At 36.8% G+C, this 16,029-nt stretch overlaps 1 protein-coding gene across 3 annotated transcripts in view; it reads right to left on the minus strand.

The window, feature by feature from the left end:
- The window catches only part of LOC129791083 (lutropin-choriogonadotropic hormone receptor), a 53,214-nt gene that overhangs the window by 4,771 nt on the left and 32,414 nt on the right, over positions 1-16,029 (minus strand). Inside the window, exons 3-11 of one of the 3 annotated variants that reach the window (XM_055829006.1) lie at positions 7,865-7,936; positions 7,560-7,703; positions 6,966-7,109; positions 5,125-5,196; positions 4,910-4,981; positions 4,745-4,813; positions 1,959-2,096; positions 1,652-1,792; positions 814-1,550 (exon numbers count right to left, since the gene is read on the minus strand). In XM_055829006.1, coding sequence (XP_055684981.1) covers positions 814-1,550; positions 1,652-1,792; positions 1,959-2,096; positions 4,745-4,813; positions 4,910-4,981; positions 5,125-5,196; positions 6,966-7,109; positions 7,560-7,703; positions 7,865-7,936 — 1,589 coding nt within the window. Of the gene's footprint in view, positions 1-813; positions 1,551-1,651; positions 1,793-1,958; positions 2,097-4,744; positions 4,814-4,909; positions 4,982-5,124; positions 5,197-6,965; positions 7,110-7,559; positions 7,704-7,864; positions 7,937-16,029 lie in introns of those variants that run through there. The other 2 variants (XM_055829007.1, XM_055829008.1) reach the window with 2 other exon arrangements.

Below are 16,029 nucleotides of genomic sequence, written 5' to 3' on the forward strand. Positions count from 1 at the left end.
AAATAGTTTAAAATTATAATCTTAAAATATTTTAAAAACTAAATTTTCCGTTTAACCGACAAGACATTTTTTTCAGAACTATGTAATTAAAATTATTTATAATTCTGTTTTATTTTTTATCAAAATCGGTTCAATTAATGATTTCTTCAAAACATATGAGCATAAAAATAAAAAATAAAAACCTGCATATAAAATTAAATTTTCCTGACAATTTAAATCAAACGTTGCACTGAGGCTCTAACCCATAATTAAGAATAATAGATTCTTAATTATTCTACTTATTATTTTTCTTTGATTTGAATTACATAACCTTCTAACTGAAGGCGGGGCTTAGATGCGAGGTTGAATTGAAGGGAAAATAATTTTCTCCAAGTTCACTTCTACCACAAAATTCTTCATTTAATGCTAAATTATTTACCACACGCACCTGTATGTTGTACCAAAAAAGAACTCAATTGGAAAATTTGCTCTTGAGGGAAATCGGGGAAATCATTGCCTTTAATGATTTACTTTAAGCCCAGAAATTGGATAAGATCAGTAAATTGAGTGGAGATTACAATCGATCCCACGGAAAGAACATTCGTGTTATTCGCCCCAACAGTTTGCCAACTTTAACGACACACAGGCAACTTTGCAAACTTCCTCCCCCGGAAGCCATTTCCCATGTTGGTACTACACACCACCAGAGAGACATTGTCGGGGTTGATTTTGAAAGCGAAATAAACCTGCTAAATCGTCACGGATTTGCAGGAGGGTGAATGAGGGGAGAGGGTGGTTTGGTGAAAATTAAGTTACAAATAATGTGTGTTTTACCTGGAAGTATTTCGGGTATGAAATTCCTCGTGGGTGCCACATTCTCCTCCTCAAAGTATTCCTCAACGTAGGCGGGTAAATTTCCCGGGTAGGTGAAATCCGATCCGAATGAATCCCACAATTCATTGATTTGCGGTCCGAACTTTTTGCTGAGATTGTGCAGCTGTGGCCAAATGTCGGTCAGGCTGTTGTTCCACAGACTCATGTCAAATTCATTGTCTGAGGGAAAGAGCACCGCTTCCTGCAGTGGAGGCGCCTTGTTTCGATGCCCAAGCGCAAGGAGGGGGAGGAAGGAGCAGCAATGGTAGGCGTAGGAGAGAACGAGCGTCTGGATGCGGGGGAATGTTTCGGGTGGTGGGAAATCACGGAGTTTGGGGTTGTTGAACGTTTTGAGATGGAGTAACCGATGGAGACCTGTTGCTGGGAGCTGTGGGAAAATATTATTGCCCAAATTGAGATCTTCCAGCTGCATAAAATCCGCAAAAGCATCAGCACTGATGCTGTGGATTCTATTGCTCTCGAGATCGAGCACTTGTAGCTTCTCTGCGCCACTGAATGCTTTTCGGGGGATTTCTTGGATTTCATTGTGTGCCAGCAGGAGATCATGTAGCTGCCCCAATCCCTGAAATGGTGCCCCATGGAGGGATGTTATGAGATTTCCTGCCAAATCCAATACACGCAACTCCTTGCAGCTGGACAGCTCGGGTACAACACGCAACCGATTGGATTTTAATTCTCTGTACATGATGGGAGATTTTGAGGGATTAGTTGGACAGTGAGTGGTGACAATTTAATTAACCAAAATACCCCACTCCGGGGCAATATTAGACAAACTTACAGGCTCTTGAGGCGGGGGCAGGTCTTACAGAGATTGAAGGGAACCTTGGACAGACTTGCCCTGTCTACTCGTAAAATCTCAAGAGCACCACACCCATCCAAACTGGGTAGCTCCAATAAACTCCTGGCGTCCGACAGCACTCTGCATGCATTTGGGGACATGATGCATAGGGGATGGCGATGGGGGTGGTGGCCAGATGACCCATACGGGGGTGGCAGGTGGATATGGAAGAATGGGGGGAATTAATTGAGCACAAAAACACTCACTTAACACAACATCGGCAGCGAGAGTCACATAAAATACGTACAATTTCCTTAACCTTGGCATGTTATTTATGGCACCCGGTTTAATTCCTGACAATGGATTGGCTCGTAAATCAAGGGCCGTAAGACTTCTCGGCAAATCGTGCTTCGATAGCCATCGAATTCGGTTATTGGATGCTGAACTGTTGTGTTGCCATCATACCCACCCCGAAAGTGGTATCCATCCGATTCGAAGACAATGGTGGGTGAGGAAATCAAAAAGGGAGCATAAGCATTGAATGATAAGTAAACATCCCTACTACGGAATTATGTATGAACGTATGAAGTGGCAGGGCTTCATTCTTGTTAATTAGAAAGTATTTAGTTCTATGAAACTTGGATTTGTAGTTTTTTTTTTATTTTTGAAAGTTTATTTATTTTTAGAATTTTTTTTATGCATTTTAAGCGAAATATTTTTTTTACTGCGCTTTTAATTTCATCAATAAATTCTAAATTCTTCGAATAAAGGTCCTTGTACTTTTAAATGACCTCACTTTGTACCCTTTGTACATAAGTGATGCTCTGAGTCAAAACAATTTTGACCCATATATTTTATTGAAAAGGATAATGAAAGGCTCAAGAAGAACGTGGAAAATGTCTACAAAGGTGAGGAGAAAATTATGATTTCCCGAGTGAAAAGTAAAGCATAAAAGGTTTCTCTTTCCACATTTTTCTTATCATTCAATATATTTTCTTTAAACAGCCTTTAAAAGCCATTCCATCATTAATGGAAAGATAAAAGGACCAAAATCTCTTTTTCGACTTAAATATAACATAATGAACATTGAAAGAGCTTAAATTTTATCTGTTTATTAAGACTTTCCAATGTCTAATGAGAAGGAGCTACCACAAGCTTTATTTTAATCAGGGAATTAAACCACTTTTCCTCCTTTTCAGACAATTATAAGTTGAAAAGAATTTATCGAGGAAGGAAATTCCAAAGAAGCCGCAAAATATTCCTTCATAATTTCTTTAAGAAATTAAAACTAATCAAAAGATTTTTTTACAGAGTTCCCGTTTTTCTTACAAAAGTTGAGGAGAAAGATAGGTAAAAAAATAAAATATTATACATAAAACCGTGTTCTTTTCACCTACAGAAGACCTTCAATCAAGAGCGTAATAAACAGCATAATTAAAATTAATTAATTAAGTGTTTTTCTCCAAACTTTCTCTGTAATATTTCTTACTACATAATAGTACAGCAGATTTAAAAATTTACCTCGAAATAATTAAACTAGGATATATGTAGATCCAATTTTTCTCGGGATCGGCTTAAAATTTGATCCTGATCAATTTCCCGTTGAAATTGGGGTCATACAGGTTGAGGAAAATGAGCACTTTCCCCGATTAATTTTCCCATATGTTTTCCAAGAATTTGAATGAAATTGTACAAGTGGCGCCAACTGGTGGTCATAAAATTAAATTTAGGTTGACGAAATTTATGTTTTTTGTGACTTTATTTTCAAAGAATTTATGCTGTAGTGTTATGTTTTTAGTGCATTTTATGCTTTTATATTAAAGAAATATGTGTAATAAGTGGATAAAAATCAGCCGAAGGGCAGTGCGATGTGAAAAAAGTGCATTTTTTGTGGTCCAAAAAAGTGAAAAACATCACTTTTTCCAGGTGAGTTTTCCGCATGAAAAACACCTCAGAATGCAATGCGACTACCTCACAACTATTCTAGAACGCATGCAGAATCTGAGGAAATCATATTTGGTCAGGGAAACCCTCCCAATTTTCCGGAACATAGCTCCAAAGTTTTCCCGCGAAATCATTGACAATATTGTCAACCCTTTGTTTACATTTTTTATGTGAGCTGATTTGAGTTTTTTTGGGGCGTTTTCCTAAAAATTGAGATGTTTTCCAGGCCTAAATTGATTTTCCTTACATTCTAAATGCATTGTAGGCTTTAAGTGAAGGGTTTCATAGCATTTTAAATACAAATAAATTGGAAAATTCACGCGATATGATGTCTCCACCACGACCCTAGGCAATTTCGCGGGAAAATTTTGGAGCTCTGTTCCGGAAAATTGGGGGGGTTTCCCTGACCAAATATGATTTCCTCAGATTCTGCATGCGTTCTAGAATCGTTGTGAGGTAGACGCATTGCATTCTGAGGTGTTTTTCATGCGGAAAACTCACCTGGAAAAAGTGATGTTTTTCACCTTTTTGGACCACAAAAAATGCACTTTTTTCACATCGCACTGCCCTTCGGCTGATTTTTATCCACTTATTACACATATTTCTTTAATATAAAAGCATAAAATGCACTAAAAACATAACACTACAGCATAAATTCTTTGAAAATAAAGTCACAAAAAACATAAATTTCGTCAACTTGAAATTATTTTTGTGTCCACTCGTGGCGCTACCTGTTCAATTTTATTCAAATTCTTGGAAAAATATATCGGAAAATGAAAATGGGAATGCTCAGTTAGCTCAACCTGTATGACCCCAATTTCAACGGGAAATCAATCAGAATCAAATTTTGGGGCTTTCCTGAAAAAATTGAGACTACATGTATCCAATTAATTATTTTGAGGTTGAGGTTAGAAAACATGTTAATTTTCTTAGTCTAATAAATGATTTAAAAAATTAAGATATAAACAAAAAATCATTCGCACTAATTTTTGTCAGTTTTAATTGCAAAAATTATCAAGTGAAACTAAATGGAATAAACATTAATTATAAAATGAGCTTTCTGCCACTCCATTGGAGATGCATTGAGAAAAATAAGTATAAAATGTAGTAAAGAAAAAAAAAAGATAAGAGTATCATTTGAGCACTCACAATTCTTGCAATTGTGTCATATTTTCCAATCCAAATGAAAGAGAAGTTATCAGGTTGTCGTCCAATTCTCTGAAAATGGTGAAAGGGAGCCAAGAACGAAAGGCATTGTGAAAAATTGCAACCAATTGGCTCGAAGAATTCGATTGCTGAGACAGAGATACTCACAGTACTCGCAATTTGGACAAATTGCCAAAAGCACCTTGCTTAATCTCGGTGATTTGATTTCTCTTCAGTAACCTGCAAGGAGATGGAGTGCGGAGTGTGGGGAAGAAAATTCATTATTTTTGTGTTTGCAATAAATTGCAATCTGTTCGAAACACTCGCGGCAGGAAATTTTGTTGGAATTGAAGGTGGATAAATGGGATTAATTGATAACTTACAGAACTATTAAATTATTCATCACGGGAAAGTCATTCTCATCGATGCTGACCAAATGATTGTTGCCCAAGTTTCTGATGTGAAAAAGAAAAATTGGAACATGAGATGGGAACAATAACCGATTATTTGTATTCCTCCCAGTTAGTTTATTTATTATTTGTCCTCGGGAGCTTTTACTGGAGTTTCGCCAATCTTTTTTTTTCTTTTTCTTTTTCTTATTCTTCTCCCCCAAAAGAAACAAATACACACTATACTTTTTCGCATACGAGGACTTTTTATTTATCCCCGCACTATGTGAACGAGTTATTGTATCATTTCTTTTAGGAGAATTTTATGGAAATTTGTTTCTTTAACCTACTTACGATAAACACCACATATTTTTCTTCAGCCCCCTCAACACCACTTACAAAGCTATCTTAAAATAATTTTTATTATCACTACACACACCAAAATTTTGATGATATTATATTAGAGGAAGAGAAACAAAGTTGAATAGACAGCAGATTGAAATGAAGGAAAAAAAAGTTTCGGGTGGGAAAGTGAAAGAATTTTGTGTCACAGGAGTTATTTTATGGCCAATTCGGTTCGTTTTTTTTGTGTGTTCGTCAACATTTATTTTACACGGAGAATCTTGAAAAATATTGTGGAAAATGGAATATGCTTGCAAATCCACGAGTCGGGAGCTTTTATTTACAGGAAAAAAAATTAAAGGTTTTTATTTTTTTTTAATAGAAAAATAGACTCATTTTACAAAGACGAGAATAAACGGATTAATAAAATACATAAAAAGTGATAAAAAATGAAAAGAAAATATTTTTAAGTCAAAGAAAGAATTGTTTTCACGAAGAGAGCACGGACGCAACATTTACCTTTCCTTTACAAAATATAATTATTTTCCGTAATAATTGGTTAGGGTTTTATTTAACAAATTTCGAACAAAAAATACCTACTCATCTTGTAATAAATTAAACGAATTATCATCATCACTATGAACTTGTTTCACGACGCGCAACAACTAGGGCTATATGCGCAAAAATTAAACGAATTAATTAGAAGATTTGTCTTGTTTTGTTTTGTATAGAAAATTTAGAATACGGCTGAGAAAATAATTTCCAATTTCTCTTTATTTTTATAGAATAATTAAAAAAATAGGATGAAAGCTCTTATTCATAAAAAATCCCAAATCGTTCATGAATTTATTATTAAAGACGACATAAAAAAATTGTAAAATTTTCTCCTGTTGCAAGAATCCCAATTGATTTTCTTAATAATATTCAACTCACTTTCAAAACACATAAAACATTTCAAGAATTTTTGGTCAAACAGAAGAGCATTCAAGAGAGCTTTTTAACGCTGCAAGTGAAAATATTTCCACTCCCATTCATAAATTTTCTTGGCGCGTGATTCAAATTTTTGTATCCTATTGTTTTCTTAAGTAGTTTCTTCACCTTTTCATACTTCATCCCCATTTATGACATCCCACCGACTGAGACGATTTAAAACACTGAATTTTTCCCTTGATTTACTACCCAAAAAAAAGGGAAAAAAGATCCTCCCACTGTCACCAACACGCCGTTTGGTTTGAAGAAAGAAAAGAAGCACATTAAGAAAAGATGAAGAATTGCTTTTGATATAAGTAAGAAAAAAAGCTCAAAGCTCAGACCCATGGATTTGTCATGCAATCTCCCATCTATTCAACTAAACTGGAACCTTCAGGATTCTCACAAAGCCACATAAAAAATAACACAACAACAGCAAAGTACCAATATTATGTCTATTAAAAAAGGGAATATTCCGATTAAGAAAAAGAAAAGTCAGGCCATTAAAAAGAAAAGAAACTCACAGTGCCTCAAGAGATGGAAGACCAGCTAAAGTTTCGGTGGGAACTTTTTGTATCATATTCCCCTCTAATCGCAAACTCCGCAATTGCTGAAGATGCCGCAAGTTGACACTGTCCAGATACATTATGGCATTCCCATCTATCTGCCTGGGACATTTTTATTAGTGTGATTTATGGAAACATTTAGCAACAAGAAATAATACACCGCCACACACATACGGGTGGTGGAAAAAAAGGAGCAAATTACATATTATATTGTCCTGCGGGGGTGTCTTTGTGTGTGTGTGTATAGTTCTGCACAGAAGATACATAACGCGTAAGGAAGAAAAGGGGAAGAGAGACAGGATGGATACAATAACAACAACAAAATATCAGAAAAGAATGAGAGCACAGATTGTCTTGAAGGGATAAATAAAAAAAGGTACATTCTTTATGAATAATTTTCCTAATTTCATTTCATCTTTTGCAGGATATTCTTTTTTTAGCCATATATCTTGCTGTACAGCATTGGGTTTAATTTGTGCTGAAATGATGGTATATAATATGCCGCCACCCACACTTACTTTTCACTTTTCCTATGTAAAGGTAGGTACTTACAGTGACGTCAGCGACGGTAGGTGCTTGAACGCGTCATCAGGAATCTGACTGAGACCACAATTGTGAAGGACCAATCGTTTCAATTTGCTCAATCCATCAAAGGCATCTGTAGCTATTCGTGCTAAGGTGTTATCAGATAAAATTCTGCGTAGAAGAGAACAAACATTGTATAGCGGCCATGGAATTGAATTAAGATGCAAAGCAAGGACACGACGGAGGGATGGAAAATGATACCAAAATAGGGGAAGTATCGTGGTACAACGAATAATTCGCAATAAATATTAATAGAAATGCAATTAACTTACAATTCCTCTAAAGATGGCGCCATATCAAAAGCTCTACTAGGTAAATTGGTAATATTGTTTGTTCCAAGATCACTGCAAAGAAAGAGAAAAAAATGTCACTTAATTACACTTTCTTCCTTTATCTACAATCATCTCCTTTTTTGTCCCCCCCCGCTCCATAGCAAATCTTCCCCATTGGGACCATATGCTGCTCTCTTCTAGCTTTTAAAGATGCGAGCATGACACAAAAATTACATAGTTTTAATTATCTTCCTGCAGCAACCCCCGACTCTTGGGGTGAATAAAAAGCTGCTAAAGTTCTTTCTGTTCCTCTTCAGTTTCGAGTATCCCTTGAAGGGAAATTCTCCATCCTCAATTTAATTCTTTTCACATTTTCTTCTACTTTTGTTACTTTATCTCTTTTTTTTCAGGATATTTTTTTGTGATTCACGTCCGATTAGTAGTTTACGTTTCCGCAATTCCATAAATATCATTTGAATTTCAGAGAATTCGGGAAATTTAGTGAAAGATTTTGGATTTCAGTCTAATTCACGAAATAGTTATGTATAAAACAGGTATGTACATATATAATAGACATTAAATAACAAGAAAAGTATATAGTAGAAATCTGAACAACTAATTAAGGACATTTTTATCAGGTATCTAATCAATTTTGCTAATTGATTTTTAATTAGTTTTTAATCCCTTTAAATTGTTATTTACCTGTTTTCGTATAACTACTAAAATTTAAAATTATTTTCTTTTCAATTGTGCGTTGTTATTATCTTTTGCAAAGTATATAATGCAATATACTAACTAATATAAAAAATGTTTTATTAAACAAACAATTGAACTCAATAAGAGAAAAGTCATTAAAAACACTAAAAACCGTTAAAAAGAGAAAATTTACAAACTCCAAACTATTGATAATTACCTACCTAGCCCTAATGCCTTAAGATTCAGTCTTTAGTTTAAGTTTAGATATCGCTTTCATAATTTCAGGCAAATTAGATTTTCTGGTAGTAAAAAAGAAAACGATAGAATAATTAAATTTAAATAATTTTGATTACAATTGTCTTATAATGATATAGCTAGACTTTTTCTTGTGAGTTGAGTCTGTTACAAAAGGACAATTGAATATCTTGCAAAAAATTTCAAATCCTTTAAGATCAAATTGAACTGCTTAAAATCATTCTGTATTCTTTTTAATAACCGTCGGGGAAGTCATTTTTTAGGTGATTTAAAAAAAAGAAATTTAGAATAAAACGATTATTGCTTTTTCATATCATTTTTAAGGATATTAATAGTACCCGACGGCTTTTAATTGTGTAAAAGTAAAATTATTCTACTTATTAATAAACAGCATTTATTATGTGATCATGAATCCCAAAAGAATCTACAGGTATCAGGATAATTAAGTTGTACCCAAAGTAATTAGATTCTTCTGGAATTTTCTAAAACTGACCGCAAGAGAAGTCATTAGGTTGAACAGGTAAAGGAATTCTTCGAGTCGAGCGCCTATAAAAGGGTACACCGCTGCACAGAACAGTCAGTCTTAGTTCAGTTTTCACTGAGAGTAGACATCTGAACTGAAGGAGTTTGCAGAGTATGTGTGCACTGATATGAATGATTTTTAAAAATTTATGTCATTACATTCATACTCTACAAGTAACTTCTAAATTACATCATATTGTAAAAAAAATTGAAAAAAAAGAAAAAGAAACTTCTTATAAGATCCCTTTCGGTTCACAGAGCCTCAGTGACGTTAAGAATTAAAATACGTCACCGATGCCTGTGCGCCAACAGGGACTTGGTATTCATCGTACATCAGTAATATTTTTCAAGATCCTTTCCGACTCACGAAGTTGCAGTTGCGCTAAATATTCTAGATCGTAACTGAGCATCGGGAGGCGAATAGTATCTTAGTCATCAACTTATTCATTCCTCAAGATCCCTTTCGGCTCACAGAGTTTCGGTTACGGTATAAAACAGCACGTAACCGTTTTCTGGGGGACGAATGGTACTTGAAGTACATCAGTAATATTTTTCAAGATCCTTTCCGACTCACGAAGCTGCAGTTGCGCTAAATATTCTAGTTCGTAACTGAGCATCGGGAGGCGAATAGTATCTTGGTCCTCAACTTATTCATTCCTCGAGATCCCTTTCGGCTCACAGAGTTTCGGTTACGGTATAAAACAGCACGTAACCGTTTTCTGGGGGACGAATGGTACTTGAAGTACATCAGTAATATTTTTCAAGATCCTTTCCGACTCACGAAGCTGCAGTTGCGCTAAATATTCTAGTTCGTAACTGAGCATCGGTGGTCGAATAGGACTTGGTCATCAACTTACTCATTCCTCAAGATCCCTTTCGGTTCACAGAGCTTCAGTGACGTTAAGAATTAAAATACGTCACCGATGCCTGTGCGCCGACAGGGACTTGGTAATCATCGTACATCAGTAATATTTTTCAAGATCCTTTCCGACTCAAGAAGCTGCAGTTGCGCTAAATATTCTAGATCGTAACTGAGCATCGGGAGGCGAATAGTATCTTAGTCATCAACTTATTCATTCCTCAAGATCCCTTTCGGCTCACAGAGTTTCGGTTACGGTATAAAACAGCACGTAACCGTTTTCTGGGGGACGAATGGTACTTGAAGCACATCAGTAATATTTTTCAAGATCCTTTCCGACTCACGAAGCTGCAGTTGCGCTAAATATTCTAGTTCGTAACTGAGCATCGGGAGGCGAATAGTATCTTGGTCCTCAACTTATTCATTCCTCGAGATCCCTTTCGGCTCACAGAGTTTCGGTTACGGTATAAAACAGCACGTAACCGTTTTCTGGGGGACGAATGGTACTTGAAGTACATCAGTAATATTTTTCAAGATCCTTTCCGACTCACGAAGCTGCAGTTGCGCTAAATATTCTAGTTCGTAACTGAGCATCGGTGGTCGAATAGGACTTGGTCATCAACTTACTCATTCCTCAAGATCCCTTTCGGTTCACAGAGCTTCAGTGACGTTAAGAATTAAAATACGTCACCGATGCCTGTGCGCCGACAGGGACTTGGTAATCATCGTACATCAGTAATATTTTTCAAGATCCTTTCCGACTCAAGAAGCTGCAGTTGCGCTAAATATTCTAGATCGTAACTGAGCATCGGGAGGCGAATAGTATCTTAGTCATCAACTTATTCATTCCTCAAGATCCCTTTCGGCTCACAGAGTTTCGGTTACGGTATAAAACAGCACGTAACCGTTTTCTGGGGGACGAATGGTACTTGAAGTACATCAGTAATATTTCTCAAGATCCCTTTCGGCTCACAGAGTTTCGGTTACGGTATAAAACAGCACGTAACCGTTTTCTGGGGGACGAATGGTACTTGAAGTACATCAGTAATATTTTTCAAGATCCTTTCCGACTCACGAAGCTGCAGTTGCGCTAAATATTCTAGTTCGTAACTGAGCATCGGGAGGCGAATAGTATCTTGGTCCTCAACTTATTCATTCCTCGAGATCCCTTTCGGCTCACAGAGTTTCGGTTACGGTATAAAACAGCACGTAACCGTTTTCTGGGGGACGAATGGTACTTGAAGTACATCAGTAATATTTTTCAAGATCCTTTCCGACTCACGAAGCTGCAGTTGCGCTAAATATTCTAGTTCGTAACTGAGCATCCGGAGGCGAATAGTATCTTGGTCCTCAACTTATTCATTCCTCGAGATCCCTTTCGGCTCACAGAGTTTCGGTTACGGTATAAAACAGCACGTAACCGTTTTCTGGGGGACGAATGGTACTTGAAGTACATCAGTAATATTTCTCAAGATCCCTTTCGGCTCACAGAGTTTCGGTTACGGTATAAAACAGCACGTAACCGTTTTCTGGGGGACGAATGGTACTTGAAGTACATCAGTAATATTTTTCAAGATCCTTTCCGACTCACGAAGCTGCAGTTGCGCTAAATATTCTAGTTCGTAACTGAGCATCGGGAGGCGAATAGTATCTTGGTCCTCAACTTATTCATTCCTCAAGATCCCTTTCGGCTCACAGAGTTTCGGTTACGGTATAAAACAGCACGTAACCGTTTTCTGGGGGACGAATGGTACTTGAAGTACATCAATAATATTCCTCAAGATCCTTTTCGGCTCACGAAGCTGCGGTTGCGATTTATTTTTATACGTAAGCGGGTTTCGTGTGTCGAATGGTGCTTGACTATCTCAGAATGATATTTTTCATGATCCCTTTTTGGTACAATTGATTTATTATTACTATAGATTATTTTTGATACATTAGTGCATATATCATACGATTTCGTTTGTGTATAATAAATAAATTTATTTGTGATAGAGAGCGCATCAACAAAAATTCTCTATCCATGGCTAGAGAGTGGAAAGATATGAGGTGATTGATCTGTAAAATCGTCAATCAATCAAATACGAATTCGCACACCAAGTCGTAAAGGAAAAAAAAAAACACCAGAAAAAGCTTCCGAAATGACAAATAAAAATCGCTGGATGACAGTTCTCTTGGTGTAGATGATTTTTGTGACATACACATTTCAGCGTGCTCTCGAATGGGGCACCCCCGTTTCAACATTAACCGCTGCCCCACAAACAAATACCACACGGAATTTTTTCCTCGCAAGAATTTTTTTGTTTACTCGGTCCCTTTTAAAAACTATGGTGCAGATGACAAGTCATGATAAATCGCACGATGCTTCAACACGAATATTATGGCATTCCAGAGAAAATCCACCCATCATCATCCCCCCTAGAGCTGCATAAATGCCCCTCGTGGGTGACAATTTGCCGAGTCAGTGTTTGCTGGGGGGATTCCCCGAACCACACCTGAGCAGTTCAGAGGTCGTTCTTCAACACCGAAGCCACGTAATCTTTGTGTTTAGTTTACCATTGGAGATTAGCCAGATGGAGGCGCCTGGTGGTACCAGGCGTTCGCATCGAATGCACAAAGAGGTGTTGCAGCTGCCGAAAAGCGACTCTCACTTTGCAATTCTGCATTTTAATGTGTTCTGAAATATTAAAAAATCCCAAAGACAGATGCTCTACGACAGCTTGTAGGAAATTCACGTGATCCCTTTGGAAGAGATTCACAAGGGATTTTTATTTCATTTTCACCACTTTTTAGGAAGAAATGTAGTGCTGAATTTTCAATGAGATTCCTAGGAATTTATCAATGTATTTTTTGTGGGAAATTGTGTCTTACAATTTGATATAAATTCAATAAGTTTATTTTGAAAATAAGGTCAGAATAAAGAATCTACATTGAAAATTCTCTTTATAAAGATTTTCCATTAGAAAAATCTCAGCCACGAGTCTGAGTGCAAAAAGCAAACTCATTGATTTTGCTTTGATTAAGTAATCTCTTTAAAAGCTGTCTTCTGCCAAAAATATTCAGTTTCATGAAGGCTGTATTAAAAATATTGCCAAGTAATGCCGTGAGTTGCAAAACTATTTTCCTCTCCGATAATTCTTTTTCCTCGGAATCCATTAAAGCTTTGAGCTTTAATATGACCAACTCATTGAATTTAATCCTGATTTGCAGTTGTATGTGTGGCAGAAAGCGCACGGGGTAAAGTTTTATGGTAGCACATACCCTGTTGATTGGTCGTTTCTGCATAAATTCAGCTATTTTCACAACGGTCTGTTGCTTAATTATCGACCGTTCATTTTTCTACATTCCACCAAGTGCCCTACGATGGGTAAATGTTGATAAGAACAGTAAACACCATGAAAACCACTTTGTGGTTTAAACATAAACCGAAGTGAGATACTATGAGCATGAGCAACCCCCGTGGGGATGAAAGGCAAACACGGTTGCCTCCGTATTCATTTGCAGTTTTCTTCGTTAACTTCTAGAGTATCGAATTGATTGTTTCTAGGAATTGAGCTTGCGATGGTGCTTGCGGGAGAGACAGGAAGGAAAAATGCGATGAAGAAAAAAAAGTGGAAGTTCTTGAGGGATGAAATATCCTCCCATTTCTTTCATCTATCCATAAATAGAACGCTATACCACAGAGGCCGTCCTTAACATATGACCGTCTCTCTGTTATTTCTCCCCACACCCCCAGCTTTGCCTCAAACTAGAGAAATTCTTATAACGCAATAAAAATTGGGTCAAACTCATAAAACTTTTACATGGTAGTGAAGTTGGGATTTGCGGATATATAAATATGCTTAAAGCTCCTCTCTATGCCATAGCATCGTGAACTAGTCACAGCGACAGCGGGAGTTTCAATGAGGGGAAAATTGCACACAAGATATGTGTTGTACATTTTTAATTGAAAAATCCTCAACTAAATAGAGCATATAATGTTAATTGTGCCATTCCCAAGAAACATTCCGCATGTCTCCTGACTTTTTCCCATCAAATGGCACTTTCAAAAGCACCAGAAAATACTTTGAGGGAATGTGGTGGCGACATATTTGTTACTTTTATTTTTAAAATCCTCCCCCTCTCCAGTCTGCAATAAATCCTTGGACATGGTGTTTCCGAGGAAATATATGTGTGAGATTGAACTGGTGGGGGGTGCAAGCTGAGTTGGGAGAATATAAGAAAATTGCTGTGAGCATTGCTTTTGTTTTCGTAACACTTTTCCTCCTTCTGCCATCCTCTTGAATCAACTATGACGCTGTTGTTCTGAATTTTCTATCACACACACGCCCCCACCTTCGCCCAAACCATCGTCAAATCATCGCAGATGGATTACATTTTCTTTTCTCGCCAATAAGAACAAGTACTACACATGAATGGAATATACACTACATATATGGAGGTCTTTCATCCCTCCCTAAAAAAGCCAACGTGATATAAGAGATGACAGCTGAAGTGGCCGAGAGCGATGGGAAATAGATAGACCGATGAGGGTAGGACTAATGCCAAGGACAAGAAATAATGAAATTCAATGAATACCTATACTTTTATGTAGTAAATTAAATAAAAGCTCCGAAAGCTCTCACCTCTCTCACGCATTTGGGTAACGATGAATTGAACTTGAATAAAAATTGTCTTTTAGCCCTAAATATAAATTTAATTTTTTTTATTTAAATAAAAGCTTTAACTCTAATTTAAATAAAACAGTAGACCTTCACTGATATTTTTAAACACGGCATAAATTGATTGAGATCCAAATTCCCTTAATAGTGTTTTCCAGAATTAAATTGTATATAGTGCAAAATGTTTGCCAAAACAAGGTTTCATAAATCAGGAGGGTCATTTTCATGTAATTTGGGATTTTATGGGCTTACACGGGTTTTGCGAAGAAAGGTCACAGTTGGGTCGTGAATTATGCTTCCCAACATTCTTATCAATTTAAATCCTTTGGCGCCATTTATTCAGACTTCCAGCAAGCATTTATATAGACTGCACTACTGAATATTATTTTCTTCTTCCTGGCAAAAGAGGCTTTAGGCCTTTATCTGCTGTGGCCAGAGTAACCCCACACCTCTAACCTCGATAGATCTTCCACTTCGTTGAAAGGAAAATCTTATGCGAAATGTTATTTGTTTTGGAATAATTTTCCTCAATGTGTCCCCAGCATCAGCATAATTCACTTCCGGATATTAGAATATTATCGATTCAATTTTTGTGTGACAGCATAGTCTTGGGTGTGTGGTGGGGGTTTGTTTGTCTCCTCGCAAATTCCACCGTCGAAAAGCTCTGTCAGTGACTTGAAAATACTCAACAGAGAGCAAATAAGTGGAACAATGGAGAGTGCCAATAATTCATTTTGTCATATTCTTTTCCACCGTGCCGCGAAAAAGTTCACGAAAGAGCTTTGTTCCTCGCACGAGGGGGTGGTTTTGGGTTGTTTGCAATTTTCACCACACACACACATTGTTCACAACTTCGCAGCATCCTCATACCATGCGTTTTTTATTTCATTCTGGCCCATCACCCCTGTCTGGGTGTGAATGAAAATCATGTCAGTGGAACAATAAAAATTCTCTTTCCCATTATAAATTTATTATTATTCCGCATTATTAACGTGTCATCGAACATTTGGCGGGGAGTGAATTGGTATGAACGAGAAGAAAATGCAATGGAGGAAGCTGGGGTGATCCCCAAAGTGATTTACAACTTTGTATGCTTTCGAAAACTGATATCGATGTGCAGACATAAAGTTTTCTCGTTCCATACACACAGATTACAATAGCTGGGGTGTAGT

The sequence above is a fragment of the Lutzomyia longipalpis genome, chromosome 2, assembly GCF_024334085.1.
Source record: "Lutzomyia longipalpis isolate SR_M1_2022 chromosome 2, ASM2433408v1".
Lineage (NCBI taxonomy): Eukaryota > Metazoa > Arthropoda > Insecta > Diptera > Psychodidae > Lutzomyia > Lutzomyia longipalpis.